A 14,255-nucleotide genomic window follows, 5' to 3' on the forward strand; every position below is an offset into this window, starting at 1 on the left:
TTTCTCCATGTGTAGAGCTCTTTAGTAAGAGACTTTGAATTCAGAATTGTCCATTCTGATACCATGCTGCATTGCTTAGCCAAAAAGTAAAAGATGGTAACTCTGGTTTGGTGTTACAGAAACTCAAGAATGTTACTTTAGGATTCTTATAGCTGGAAAGAGAATGAAATGACCATTACAATGTTGAGGTTACTGTTACTCCCAAGTAAGAAAACAAAACTCGAGGACAAGAATCAATTTGTACTAGGACGCGCTCACCACCAGAAAGGCATCTAACTTCAGTAAATAGAAGGTAATCATAAACTTGTCAACTGTGCAAAAGTGATAATATGGATGAAAAGCAAGTCATATTATGATATCATATCTGCTCCAACCAAAGCCAGAATGGAAACCAAATCTCTCTTAACAATGTGTCTGACAAAATTAAACTCCAACCAAAAAAATTCAAACCTGCCCATAGCTACCATAAGAAGAGTATTTTCATTGAAGCATTGAGGGAAGAAAGTGATATATTGTGTACATGCTCTATGAATTTGTTTGTAATATCGTAAATGATAAAATCAAATATAAAAAATTCTCTGTTAACTATCAGAATTCTCTGTTGAACTTGAACTAGCATAACTAAGCTTATTCTCTTATGTATTGATCAGGTAGCCTGACCTTGAGGATTGCCACCGTGAATAAACATTCTTTTGATAGCTTCTTCCTTCTCATCAATGAAGTCAATAAAGTTGTACATGGACTGAGAAAATCGAGAACTCCATGAGCTTGAGGAGGATAAAGGAGAGGGAGGGACTGCTTGCTGTTTTTTGTACTGGACAAATTGGAGAACCACTCTTAGCAGAAAGATGAGAAGCACAGTGAGACTGAAGACGCCACATAGTAGATATAGACCCCAGAAGCTGATCAAGTGGAGTCGGTTAGGCTCAGACTCCAGATTCTTCTCACCAGGACAACCCATCTTACAGAACCATTTCTCATGGATCTTCCGAAGCTCTCCACTCTCAGAAAGTTTCAAGATTGCAGTGGACATGTCAATAGCAAGGGGAGAATCTCTTTGAAAAGCCTAATTCACATAGTGAAGGAAAATGAGAAAAAAAAAATCGTAAAATTATACTAAGGGCACCTCAAAAATATTAAGCATGCATGTTTGCACACATCTAATTGCAGTTAAACAGAGGTACTTACAAATCCCCATCCACTCCTGGTAAATGTTTGCCCAATAATTCCGAAATCAGTTTGCCTTGAAAGAAATAATTCAATATAAGTAAGCTCATCTATGATAGCTCCCACCCCTCCATCATACGGCCCTTGCCGCAGTGCTTTTTCATACTCCTCCGGGGAGCCTAGTTGAACAAGTCTTGACCTAGGAATGTAGAGGCTTTCAGTCAGATAGCTATAAGCAAATGACCCTACTTGGTACCCTATAGGCCAATTGCTTGCAATCAAACTATCAATTCCAGTGATGGGTGATGAAAGCTGCTGAACTGTAAGGATTGAAGTCAAGTTTGCAGTATAGCTTGATGTGATCACCATCAATAGAAAAAGCCACACCACCATCACCATTCGCCCAAGTGGGCTCACAGTATCTTCTTCTGCATTGGATAAAAGAAAAAGGTACATACTTTACTTAAAATGTGATTTTACTGCCAAAATTTCAATAAATTGATATTGAAATAGAAGTGATGGCAGAGCAGAGCAGAGCAGTGCAGGCTACTTTTCTTCATTCTTTCAATAAGAATATAAACTTATGAGGAAGAGAAGAGATTATATGACTGTTAAACTAATCATAAACAATACGCAACAGGAAAACTAGTAATCAATAGAAACCTTAGAGATTATATGACTGTTACTAACTTGTCTCAACATCCCATGTTGTTGTGTAATAAGATGATTTGTGCAAAGTTATTTGTGGTTAGGAACTTCTTATATAGCAATATACAACAGTTTTAAATTTATGTGCAAAGTTGAGAAACAAGACAAACTAAGAAATATTATATTGCAAATCCCAAATATTTGCTTACGATTTTTCTTAAAAAGTGTTGAGAAGCTGAACCTGCAATACAAAAGAGTTGAATGATGTGAGAACCTAGTCTCCCAAGAATTTAAGTGGTTCTTTAATTGCAACATCAAACTGTTCAGGAAGAATTGTAATGGACTCCACTTAAAAATACAGAAGGCTTACAGAAACATTGTAATGAGCTGCCTCTTAGGGGGACCTCGAAAATCTTTGTTGACTCGATGCTCAAGAGTCCATATAACCACTGCAATCATCACAAAGAAAGCTGCGGTGACACACCACATCTCCCATGTAAAGGGTTTAAGAAACACCCAAGCATTTGACTTTGAATTGTCTATTGGTGCCACTATCACTAGCCCTGTGGTAGCATAGGGCTGAGAAAAGTCTACAATCAATGTCCGGTTTTTCACAATTGCAATGTCCCCAACAGCTGCATCAAATACCTGTCACAAATTTTCAATTAAAAAGAAGATATTAGATCAAATGGGCAAGATAGATAATATGGTCAGACTACTGGATATTAGATTCTTCTGGGCTATCTGCATGTGTTAACTCATACTCACATAAAGTATCCATGTATTGGTAGGTTATCTCACCTACCAAAAATGTGTCACATTTATGCTTTCTTTGGATTGACCAATTCTAAAATGTGCAAAGTTTACTTACGTTTTCTGCAACCATCTTCACAAGCTCATCATAACTGGGATTGGAAAGACCATCTCCAAAAGGTTCAAATCTGTAAGGAATATCATAGGGGACTAACTTCCGTGCTTCAGTGAACACATCAATACAGTAACCTTGGACTGTATGGCTATCATTCAACTCTGTAACAAATTCAACAAAACTTGCTCTTTTTGGCACTCCAATTCGCAATGGTTTTTCATTATCTGCAATCACCCAACCACGTGGCCTTTCTGTATTTCCACCTGGCCACGTAACATTGTCAAGCTTATAATCCAGTGGGGAATAACTACTTCTTCTCCCTTTAAGAGTTTTTGGGGGGGAAACTGAAAAACCTGAATAATTAGTCCAAAAACCAACCGTACGAATTGTCATCTGATCAATATTAATGACATCATAACCACCACTAACAAGATTTCTGTCTTCATTAAATTGAACTTGACCAGTTAAACCACTCATATTTGTCTTCAATAACTTCATGCGAAGAAGAGATCCACCATCAAAGACTTTAAGCTTCCCTAGCTCAATTTTAGATGGTTTCTTATCATGTAATCTATCAATGAAAGAGAAGGAGATATTTCTGTATTCATTTATAAAGTTTTCAATCGAATGTGCAACTGCCCAAACTGTGTCATAAGCATAAAGTCCATAGGCATTTAACTCAGAACTTGCTAAACCTTCTTTCTGCATTTTCTTCCACCTAGATATAAATGCATGCTTTCGATTGGACTGTGGGATATGTTGATGAAGTGTAACTACACCTTCAAGGACAGTGAGTGAAGTTCGATTCGTTGGAGAAAATGAATCTATGGTAGTAGAAAGCCAATCCGTTGCAAGCCACACGTAACTGCTGGTCATCATTTGAAGTTGTTTGGCAACAGTAAAGATTCTCAACCTGGGGTCAGGATCAACGTGAACAACATATACACGAGGGCCAAGCACTTTGGATTTATTGAGCAACTCAGTGATGTCACTTAGATTAAATTGTACAGGCAAAGCCAACTTATAAGAAATCCTTGACATTTTCTTCTCAAGTTCATCACCTAAAGTATATACTCCATTCCTCCCATAATCATCATCCACATAGACAGCAATGACCTCTTTCCACCCATAAAAGTCAATTAAATCAGCCATAGCAGCCATTTGGTAGGCATCACTTTGTGTAGTTCGGAGAAAGAAGGGGAATTGGAGGGCAGACAGGCTTGGATCAGTGGCAGCATATGATATGAGAGGAACTTGGAGACCATTAGCAATTTCAGATATCATATGAGCTATTGAAGAAGACTGTGGGCCAACTATGGCTACTATACTTTTGTTAAGTACCTGAAAAACTGCTCCCAATAGGTGTGCTATTAGAGTAGAGAAGTACAATATCAAACTTCTCAGGAAAGGAAAAGAAGCATGGAAATTATCATGTTATAAGAAAAGAAAAACCTGATATGCTGATTGATACTGGTGGCAGAATATGAAAGTACTAAAAGGAATAACTTTACGAGGAGATGTGATGTGATGCCATATAGAAAATGGGACATGTTGACAAGAAAAACAGCTCATGAAGGGCAAATAGTGGTGAAAGAATCTAAAATCAGCCAGATGCAGTACTATCTTAAAATTGGAGATGAACAAAGCTTAATATCAAAGGCAACATTCAAATCAGAGGTGAGAAAATCAGTGGTTCCACATTTTCAAGGAACTTCAAATCTACCACAAATATGAGAAGTTGCATATAAAATAGAGTCCTTAGCAACCTGAGATGAACTTAAAATAGGAGATGGAAAGAGAACTGTACTGTAAATCACCTAAAATCAGTTTATATAAATTGTTGATCATCACTACAACTGCTATCATTTCAAATTTCACCGAAGGAACAAACAATGATATTCATATACAGAAAGAAGAATACAAATCACTAAGGTACCTTCAACTGATCCCAGGAATACACTACAATTTGCATCCTCCATATGCAACCTCAGTTCTGTCCCGTTGAGTATTCTTGGATCTGCATTAACATCAGAGACTGCTGCTTCCATGGCTGTCTTTGCAACTCTACCAATAACAGAGTTAAAAGTAAAAATTGCTCCAATGTTCACTACAGAAGGCCTCTGGCAGTACAAAGAACCAGTGAGAAATACCCATATGAGAGTATGCAGTGGCAAAGCCACACCCTGTCGCATATTTGAACAAGGTTAAGCCCCCAACAGCAATTTCTCACAATAAAGTCCCAATCTTTACCAAAACCTGTGTTTCATTAGCTTCATATAATGAGTAAAAATGACTGTACCACATCAAATCATGGATATTCAACTAGGTTTGGGTAAAGAGGAAAACTTTAAAGTGGCCTTTTGAGGGTGCCAAAAGAAAAACTGTTTAGCCCACATAAGGATGAATTGAAAAACTATACAAAGTTCGTAAATTTCACCCAGAAAAGTTTACTCCTCAGAGCTGAAAATTTTGTGCTCCAAAGACAAGCAGAGCTCACAACTGTTGAAGGACTCTGGTGGATTTGCTGAGAAAAACCAATCAGTGCACTTGAAATGAAGACTTTTGAAGGAAGGAAAGGAAGCCTTGTGGTGGCTGACTAATTTGGACATGGGACAGACAGTGAGCATATTATTCCACACTAAACTATCAAAATGCCACTTGAATTTGTATTTAATTATTAATTTTCTACATTTTTTCAGTGAATTAAGGGCTCGAATTAAATTTTATTCTCAATTCTCCCCTATTATCTAAATTTCAACATTTAATCTAATTTACTGTTAAATATAAAGGCAAATTGGTTATTTTAAATGTTGAAATAATATATATACATATATAATATTTTAATAAACAGAGGGGCCCACCCACTTCATCTTTTTCCCTTCTGTTGTAAAGCTACAGATTGCAAAGGAGAGGGGGGAGCTCGAATGGGAGGGAGAGAAACTGAGGGGGGATTTTTGTTTTTGTTTTTGTTTTTAGTTTTTCATTTTTTCAAAAAATATATTTGTAATAACTTGAAGAATTATTGGATGACATGTTGTTGATTTAGACGGTAGGGGAAATTGAGAATAAAATTTAATTCAAGCCTTTAATTTGTTTATAAAAAAAAAGATCATAGGGTAAATTAATAATTAAGTACAAGTTCATGGGGCATTTCGGCAGTTCACCCTATTCCACATTATGAAAATGAAGGGGAAAGACTGTGGGTCCAATCGCATTCTTAGTTGTTTCTTTTTCTGGTCATCCCTTTTTGCCATTGGAGTTCTCACACTACTCTACACAGCTCATAGTGGACTATGAGTATTCTCTAGCTTTAGGGTAGCAGCATGTTTAGTGTTTTTATCTTTTACAAACATTAGTTTTAAAGGTAAAGACAGGACCATCTCCAGGAGGAAAAATTTTCATTTACTTTTACTCTTCTCTTTTTTATTGCATGAGAAAAAACATTCCACAAAAGAAACAACCAAACACTCATTGCAATTTTATTTTTTTTTCTTTTTGAATAAACTAGAAAAGAAAGTTAAATGAATATTATTGAAATTCATAATATGCACATTATAAATTTCTCATACTCCTACTTTTGAGTACAAGCAATAATCTAAACTATATAAGGAGGAAGTTTCTCTTTCACACACACATAACTAAAATGCCATGGAGATTTTAAACGAGACTCTGATTGTCCATTTTTCATTCTGCTAAACCCGTTGTAAATTTCTCATTCCTCTAATTTACGGAAAGGAATTCAAACTTGAGTGAGGCGGCTCACTGCCCTGGTCAACTAACCTCACTTACGTCCGCTACATTGTTCCATTTTTTAATTCTAACATTTTCTGTTTGTCATGCGTCAGAATTCTCAAATGTACAAGCATACATACCGTAACTTAAGCAATTCATCTTTGGTTTGTGTTTCAGTTCTTCCAGCGTTTCTCTCTAGTAGTAAATAAAAGGTAGGCAGACTGGTTGATTTTATATACAAATATGCGAGAAAGATGCGTGGAAAGCTACGGGAAAGAGCAGTGATTGATGTCCCTGCATTGTTTCATGGAAGACAATAAACTAATTTAAAACTCTTGTGCAATACATTTTTTTAAAACTAATTTCCAATCTGACCACACAAGAGGTCAACCCCAAATGAGTTACCACCACCACACACAAAACTCTCAAGTTGCTGTCCATAACTGTTTTCTTACTTGAGTGGCTCCTTCACCTTCCCCCACTTATTCAACCTTTTAGCTGCTTCTTCCACCTGCAATTCCATTGAAATTTTCATTTCATATATTAATAAAAATAATACTTAAATAACCTAAGATCCCTTATATTATCAATGACTCATGCAAGATTAAATAGTAGCTTACCTCTTTCTTCCAATCGGTCCGATAGGTCACCCATATCAGAATGATTGTTTGCATCAAGGTGCCAGCCATCATCCCCAACCATATTCCCTGTAAAAATAATCAAGCGTTATTAGTTGATCACATGATGCGACTAGTGATGTTAAATAACAATAGACCCCGGCCTCCAATATTATCGATTTTTGAATCCAAGTATACCTTAGCACCACATTTAAAGTAAAATCCTAGAAGCGCACCAAATGGTACTCCAACCAAGTAATAACACCCCACATTCACATACGCAACAAAAGCTTGCCATCCACACCCAACAGCAACACCTAATATGATCATAATAATACAACACTAATTAGCCAAATTCACTTAACTAAAACTATGATTTACAGTTAATTACAATTAACATATATTTACCCGACAAGACTGGCTGGATGCCATTAAGGAGGAGGGTGAAGGCAAGAAATGGGCAGAGATCAGATACAGCAGCAGCCACAGCTTCACCCTCTGTGAAGGCATAGCTTATGGTATCCCGCCATATAAGAACAATTATTGCTGCCACAATTGAGATGAGGAAAGAGACTGTTGTCACCACCACCACAGAAAATGCTGTGGACTTGGGATTTCCAGCTCCAAGCTCATTGCTCACTCTCACACTGCTTGCAGCCAATTATCAACAGTTAAAATAAAATTACTTGTAATTAATGTGACATGTTCATATGTGTATGTGAAACTGACCTTGCAGCTGCATTTAACCCAACTGAGATCATGAAGACCCAACCAGATATTGTTGTGCTGCAATCAAATTTAAGTTAATGAATTGAAAAGGAAAACTCAAACTGATATATATATATATATATATATATCAGTTTGAGTATATATATATATCAATGGCACAAAATAAAATCACACTGGTCTCGTCTCGTGCCTTCTGTACTTAATTAATTGCTTTTTTTTTTTCATTTTTTTGTACGAAAGATAGGCAAAAGGTCTATGTGCAGATCATGAAATGTCCCTACAGACTGGGACACTTTGCAGACTACCTAAGAAATATCATTACTTTGACCCAACCAAGAAGAAACAGAAAATAAAATAGTAATAATAATAATCATTATTGTGGCCAATTTGGTGGTTGGTTATGAGAAAAAAGGACATCAACATTATGAAGCCATCTCAGTACACACAGCCAGCCTTCATGTGATGTTACTATTTGAACAATTTTAATTAAGACCAATAAAGTTTTGGCTGGCAAAATGCAATTTTCTGCACCATACATTGCCAGATATATGGAACAAACCAGACGAAAGGCACATAAGAGGAAACAGACGAAACAGATTTTTGGAAAAGAATATATAGCACATAAGGATAAGAGCCAAGTGGCTGTGGTACCAATTTGTCTACAACTTCTATCTATCTAGCAATTATTTGGACAATAAGGCCACCTAAATCTACATCTGCAAAGGAATAACAAGTCCTACAAGTCTCTTCTACCCACCCCAGCTCAATCAATGAATGAATTCAACTCCTCGTCCCAAACTTCTCTTCAATTCAATTCCTCCTAACCCATCAATATCAAACTGCAGACCTTACCTCTTACCACATCATACAATAACGCTCCACAAACAAGACATATATGAAAACAAAACGGTGTTCCATACTGCAGAAATGTTAGATGAGATTCTTCATTATAGGTATGGATGTTCACAAACAGTTGCAACCAATCTTATCCAAATATGGCAAATAAAAAATAAGTAATGCTATATGAATTTTTTTCCTTTTTTTTATAATGAGCTTTCTAACACATGTGAATTCATATCAGACCACATGATTACACTGCCCAAATTCCTATTAGAGGCAAAGTCCCACTAATAATTATATATTATTGGTAGGTATGGTCAAAATAACTACATTTATTTGGTAACCAAACCACATGCATGTATGTACATACATACATAAATATATAATTGGTATCCAGACATTTGGTTGTCCCACTATTCTCCTTTAATTGATTAGCCAAAAAACAAAATAATAGAAGCGCACTTCAATTGCAATTTGCATATATACCAGATCTCATCCAAATATATAAAATAAAAACAAAAATAAGAAAGAAGAAAGAAGAAAGAAAAAAATTGCTCACCAGATTGAGAGAGAGTCCAAAGCCAACTCAGGGTTTGGCAGCAACCCAGCAAGCAAAACAAGAATCTGAAAGTACCAAGTTTCAAGGCAAAGCATCACCGCAGAAGCCACAGATAATTTGAAAAACCCTAGCAACCCACTAAAGGCCTGCCAACTAAACCCACTCCATGTGTTCTTGCACCTCTCACTCTTGACAATGTACACAAACTGCGCCAACACAGTGATCCACCATGACAGGCTGAGCACCAACGCAGCACCCAGCAAGCCAAGCCCCATCTTGTACACCACAACCCAGCTGAGCACAAGGTGCAAAACTAGGGTTGATGCAGAGATATAGGCGCTTGGGGCCACTATGCTTTGAGCTTGCAGAAACTTTTGGATGGGGAAGTTGACAGCATAGGCAAAGATTTGAGGGATCAAGCCGTACACGTAGATTGCAGCTGCAGATGCAATGCTTGGAGATTGACCTAGAAGGATCAAGACTGGTCTGGAGAAGATGTAGACGATGGTGAGGAGCACACCAGTCAAAGTTAAGAGTACGGTTGACCTTTGTAGATATATCCCTAGCATTTCATACTTGTGGGCACCATAGGCTTGCCCACAAAGCGTCTCCACCGCGCTCCCCATGCCTAACTGTTGAGAAATCAATTAAAGATGAGTAACATATACGTACAATAATGCTAGAGTCACCAAATTTATTTATTGTTCTTCAATGATGTGACAGTGTTGATAAATGTTATGTACCATGACTCCATAGGCGAAAACTTGGATGCCATTGTTGCCGAGGGAGGCGGCAGCCAGCTCAAGATTACCAAGGTGGCCTGCGAAAATTTGGGTGGACATGGCCATGACATAGTTGATCATGTAAACGATGACGGCCGGGGATGCGAGGTAGAAAAGGAGCTTGGACTCAATCCATAGAGCCAGTTTGAGACGCTCTAAAAATGGCCTGTCTGTTTCGGAAAGCACTCTTTCAAGCTCGTTGCTTGAGTGGAGGTCATGATGAAGATGAAGATCAGGAAGATCATCATGTTTTGTGGTTAGGGTGGGGGGTGGTGGATAGGATTGTAGCAGAGGCTGGTGGATGTCATTTGGGGAAGAAGCCATTTGGGTTTTGGAGTTTGGGGAATTTGGGGTGGAGCAAATTAAGCACGGAGGAGGGAAGAGTTTAAATAGAGAAAGGAGGGTTATGAGGCGTGTGACAAATATGGAAAGATTTTAACAATGGGAGGAGCTGGCCAATGGAGTGAAAATTGAAAAGGAAAGAGGTTGGAGAAGGCCACGTGGAAGTTTCCCATTTTGTATGAACCCACATTCAATTCATATGCTCAGCACTGTGGAACACAAGTTTTACATGCTTGTGTGTGGCTCGTGTTTTTTCAATTTTCTTTTTTCGTCAACTTTTATCTTTCTCTTGAGTTGCTATTATAAATTATGTATAACTTATAGGAATGAGAAATCAGTTTTGATTTTGAAGTCAATTTTTTGAGTTGGAAACAAACGTGTTCAACTTTGGTGGGATTTTCTTATTCATCAATTTTGTTTCCTAAACATTATCGATGGTTGTGTGCGAGTTTTTACTTATCAAAATATAAACGTCACTCAAAATTAATTGATAATGAATAAACACTTTTAAAATATTTTTATTTCCGACGTGGGATAATATTATAGACATTATTATTAAGTTAATTTATTTTTCTATTTGAATAATAAGAAACACATAATTCACACAAAATTTCATTTATTTTAAACAAGATTTCTGACAAGTATTTTCATCATCTCCATTGACATTACATCTTAATTAATTAATTTAAAACTAAATGACTAGTGCTTAGTTGATCGTCATGATGCGTTGAGCCACATGCAGCCTCATAATGTGTAATTATACACTAGAGCCAAATTGAAAGTTTCCTTCCCATGTTTACACTTGTCTTCTCTCCAATAATTGTTAGAGCAACTTACACGTTTTCTAAATATTATTATTTTTTATAAATATTACGGATGTGGCGTCCCAGAAGAATCGAAATCTTTACAAACTTCTAGAACAAATAATAATAATAAAAACCAGTAAAGGAAACCAAAGCGTGTTTCTCATCTGACGTTTTATATATATATATATATATATATATATGTAGTTCGTGGATTTTACTACTCTAGTTCCTATAGTTTCAATTTGTTAATTTTATCTGTGTAGTAATTGAAGAGCAAGTTACAAATTTTATCAAAATTCATCCTACTCCGTTACAACTTCTTTCATATTACATGCTCAAAACATAACAAAATTAGAAGGATTTTGAAAGAATTTGTAACTTGTCCTTAAATTGCTCATATTTAAACCTAGAAGAATAAACTCGACAAAATTAAAGTGGGGATCAAATTGATAAAACCGACAAACTAGATTATCTAAATGTGACTTTTTACATATATTTTTTCTCCTTTGGTATGACTATGACTTGTACAAAAATACAGGTCTAGTTTTGTGATTGGTTGGGATGCCAGCTCAGTGTCAATCCATGTGGCGGGCAAGTTTTCTACATAGAAACATGTCAAAATTCCATAGAAGTCAGAAAAAGCTGGAAAAAGGAGCGAGGCAGGCAGCCAAGCACCAAACTGAGTAGCTAGGAAGTTCATGAGCTTTCTCCCTCTCACTCATATATCTCTTCTGCTGTACATACATTACATTATTGCATAGGATCTTCTGCTGTACATACATTACATTATTGCATAGGATCACAGATTTTACTGTTCTTTTGTATAGAGCCACGTGTTAGACTTGTAAATGTCAAGTCCTTTCCCAATATCAGATTTACAACGGGCTCATAAAAAGGTATGTAAAAGGCTGCTGTCACATGACTAAAAAAGAAAGAGAGAATGTATGCTGCCAACTTCAAAGGAGCATCTTCAGAGCCAGTGATAAGGAGGAAAAGAACGAAAGAGGAAGATCAAATCCTCATTGATAAGGCCTGCAGCAATGCATCGACATGTACCGTGAAAGGAGGAAGTCTTGCAAGCAAGCTAAGCTACTCAAAAGAAAAAAATAAACCAAAAACTTACCCATGTTTGAGAGGACAAGTTTTGGCACCAAAAGATAAAAGCAACACAAAACTAGTTGGTTGTTTGTTTGTTTTTATATCCTAAGGTTTTTCAACTTTTGGTTTTTTTTAAAAAAAATAGTAAATTTAGCTTAAATCTTTGAAAGTCATTTTTCCTCAACTACAACCCATCTCTTTATTTTTGTTTGAATAAAATCCTGTTATTTTTTAAATAAAACCCGATGACTAGGATCCAACTCGGCAAGTTACCTAATCAAGCGCAAAATCGAATTTATTGTACTTTTTTTATTCCTAAAATACCCTCAACTAAGCCTTATTGCATTTTTTATATTCATGTAGGAACCATTATAGAAACAATTTTTAATTGGATTGTAACTAATGACACTTGAATTTGGAAAGATCTCCAAATGGATGTAGGAATTAATTTGGAAACTTTTTTTAAATTTAACAATCAATTTATTATCAAATAGAAACTTTATTAGATAAACTTCAATGGTACAATCAAAGACATCAACAAGACATCTAGGTAAATTTCAACGGTACAATCAAAGATATCAACAAGACATCTAAAATATCAATCCTAATGGGACAACAAACTAACATGCTAAAACCAAAACTAACGTGGACAAAAGTCACACTAAAACTACTAGCCCACATTATCACAATTAACTAGAAGCCCAAACAAAGTCCACAAATTCAATATGACCAAAACTCTAAAACAAGTCATGAGCCTAGACGAACCTTACCACCACCACCTGAATAAGCGTCATCACGGCCACATCCACCACTGCATTCGTAACAGATCTGGAGGAAATATGATTTCCAACGATCTATCTACGCATAAAATCGAACAAATAAATGAAAACAACAATCTTGCTAAAAAACAATTGGGTCATTTGCAGCAACCTTCGTCAAAGACAATGGAGAATCAAATTTAGAGAACATAAGCAGCGTTAGGAAAAGGGTTTTGGGAGCAGGATTTGATTGAGAACATAGACTAAAATGGGTGATGGGAAACTTCAATCTACCATGGCTCAGAAGAAACCACCACAAAGAATTTTTTATTCAAAACACCCCAGTGGATTTATTCACTAACCTAAAAGGAAAAGGCGAGAAAAGAGGAGGAGAATGAGGGGCAGTGACGCTTCTTTCTCCTCCCCTTTGTATGAAGCTTTCATTTAGGACTCACAATGGGAGAGACCGGCTAGGGTTTCTTCCGTCGGCAATATGGTAAGACTTTCTTGGTGGATCAATAAATTCATATTTAACATACCTAATCGGTTTATTTAATAAAAAAATATTTTATTTATTTATTTAAGAAGTATACGTGATTAATTATCTATTATATATTTTTTTAAAATTATAATAATGTACATACAATTTTATGTTGAAAAAATAACATACCTATTACTTCTATACAAATTTATAAATAAACCCAATCCTAGACATATATTTATAAAAAAACCCAAATATTATTTAAACATAGAAACACACCCAAAATCAACCACATAGTCAACAATTGTATATTTTTTGGGTGTGTTTATAAATGGGTTTTGAGTGTGTGTAATGATGAGTTTTGGGTGTGTTTATAAAGTGTTTTGAGTGTTGAGTTTTTTTATAATTTCAGCTCCTATTTTTGGTGTTTTAGTGAAAATCCCTTACTTCTATTAGGAAACATAATTTTTTAATGTAATAGATAATAATATACCTATTATCTTTTATGAAAAATTTACTTATTATCTCAATTTAATAAAAATAGCATATATACTATTCAAAATTATTATGTATCTGTTTTTCATTTATAAAAAATATACAGAATTTTTCTATTACAAAGTAACCACCTTTTTTTTATATATAAAATAATGTACCTACCTTTTAAATAATTTACCGATGCAATCTAATTAAATTAGCATACCTATTTTTTTTAAATAACTTATAGGTAAAATAGTAAGATATTTTTACACTAGTATAGGGGTGGTTGCGGTTCGGTTACCGCAACTTTTTAATGAAACCATGAATTGACCAATATATTGCGGTATGATG

At 35.7% G+C, this 14,255-nt stretch overlaps 2 protein-coding genes across 3 annotated transcripts; both read right to left on the reverse strand.

Annotated features, from left to right (window-relative positions):
* Positions 1–461: 461 nt before the first annotated feature.
* Positions 462–5,251, reverse strand: GLR5 (glutamate receptor 5). Of its 2 annotated transcripts, XM_089049977.1 has the most exons (7): positions 5,121–5,251; positions 4,620–4,866; positions 2,687–4,032; positions 2,186–2,463; positions 2,025–2,056; positions 1,189–1,595; positions 462–1,066 (listed from the first exon to the last, which is right to left on the reverse strand). In XM_089049977.1, exons 2-7 carry the CDS (start codon positions 4,729–4,731, stop codon positions 647–649), a joined length of 2,595 nt encoding a protein of 864 aa, XP_088906103.1. In that variant the 5' UTR covers positions 4,732–4,866; positions 5,121–5,251; the 3' UTR covers positions 462–646. The 2 variants fall into 2 exon arrangements, with proteins under 2 accessions (XP_088906103.1, XP_008230072.2); XM_008231850.2 differs by lacking the exon at positions 5,121–5,251 and having other exon boundaries at positions 4,620–5,010.
* Positions 5,252–6,682: 1,431 nt separating this feature from the next.
* Positions 6,683–10,379, reverse strand: LOC103329387 (protein DETOXIFICATION 40-like). The gene is made up of 7 exons (XM_008231849.3): positions 9,904–10,379; positions 9,161–9,792; positions 7,762–7,818; positions 7,441–7,679; positions 7,231–7,349; positions 7,036–7,122; positions 6,683–6,926 (listed from the first exon to the last, which is right to left on the reverse strand). Exons 1-7 carry the CDS (start codon positions 10,264–10,266, stop codon positions 6,867–6,869), a joined length of 1,557 nt encoding a protein of 518 aa, XP_008230071.1. The 5' UTR covers positions 10,267–10,379; the 3' UTR covers positions 6,683–6,866.
* Positions 10,380–14,255: the final 3,876 nt, after the last annotated feature.

This window comes from Prunus mume, linkage group LG4 (genome assembly GCF_029339155.1).
Source record: "Prunus mume cultivar Tortuosa linkage group LG4, ASM2933915v1, whole genome shotgun sequence".
Taxonomy (NCBI): domain Eukaryota; kingdom Viridiplantae; phylum Streptophyta; class Magnoliopsida; order Rosales; family Rosaceae; genus Prunus; species Prunus mume.

Bases quoted from the DNA above. Each gene is read 5' to 3' on its own strand.
- GLR5 (XM_008231850.2), bottom strand. From the start codon at position 4,875: ATGCGACAGGGTGTGGCTTTGCCACTGCATACTCTCATATGGGTATTT. The intron at 4,033-4,619 runs GTACCTTAGTGA...TATTGGGAGCAG, and splicing joins ATTCCTGGGATCAGTTGAAG to TTTTTCAGGTACTTAACAAA. The intron at 1,596-2,024 runs GTAAGCAAATAT...TATCCAATGCAG, and splicing joins AACACTTTTTAAGAAAAATC to AAGAAGATACTGTGAGCCCA.
- LOC103329387 (XM_008231849.3), bottom strand. From the start codon at position 10,266: ATGGCTTCTTCCCCAAATGACATCCACCAGCCTCTGCTACAATCCTAT. The intron at 7,819-9,160 runs GTGAGCAATTTT...ATTTGATTGCAG, and splicing joins TTGGACTCTCTCTCAATCTG to CACAACAATATCTGGTTGGG. The intron at 7,350-7,440 runs GTAAATATATGT...TGATCATATTAG, and splicing joins CATCCAGCCAGTCTTGTCGG to GTGTTGCTGTTGGGTGTGGA.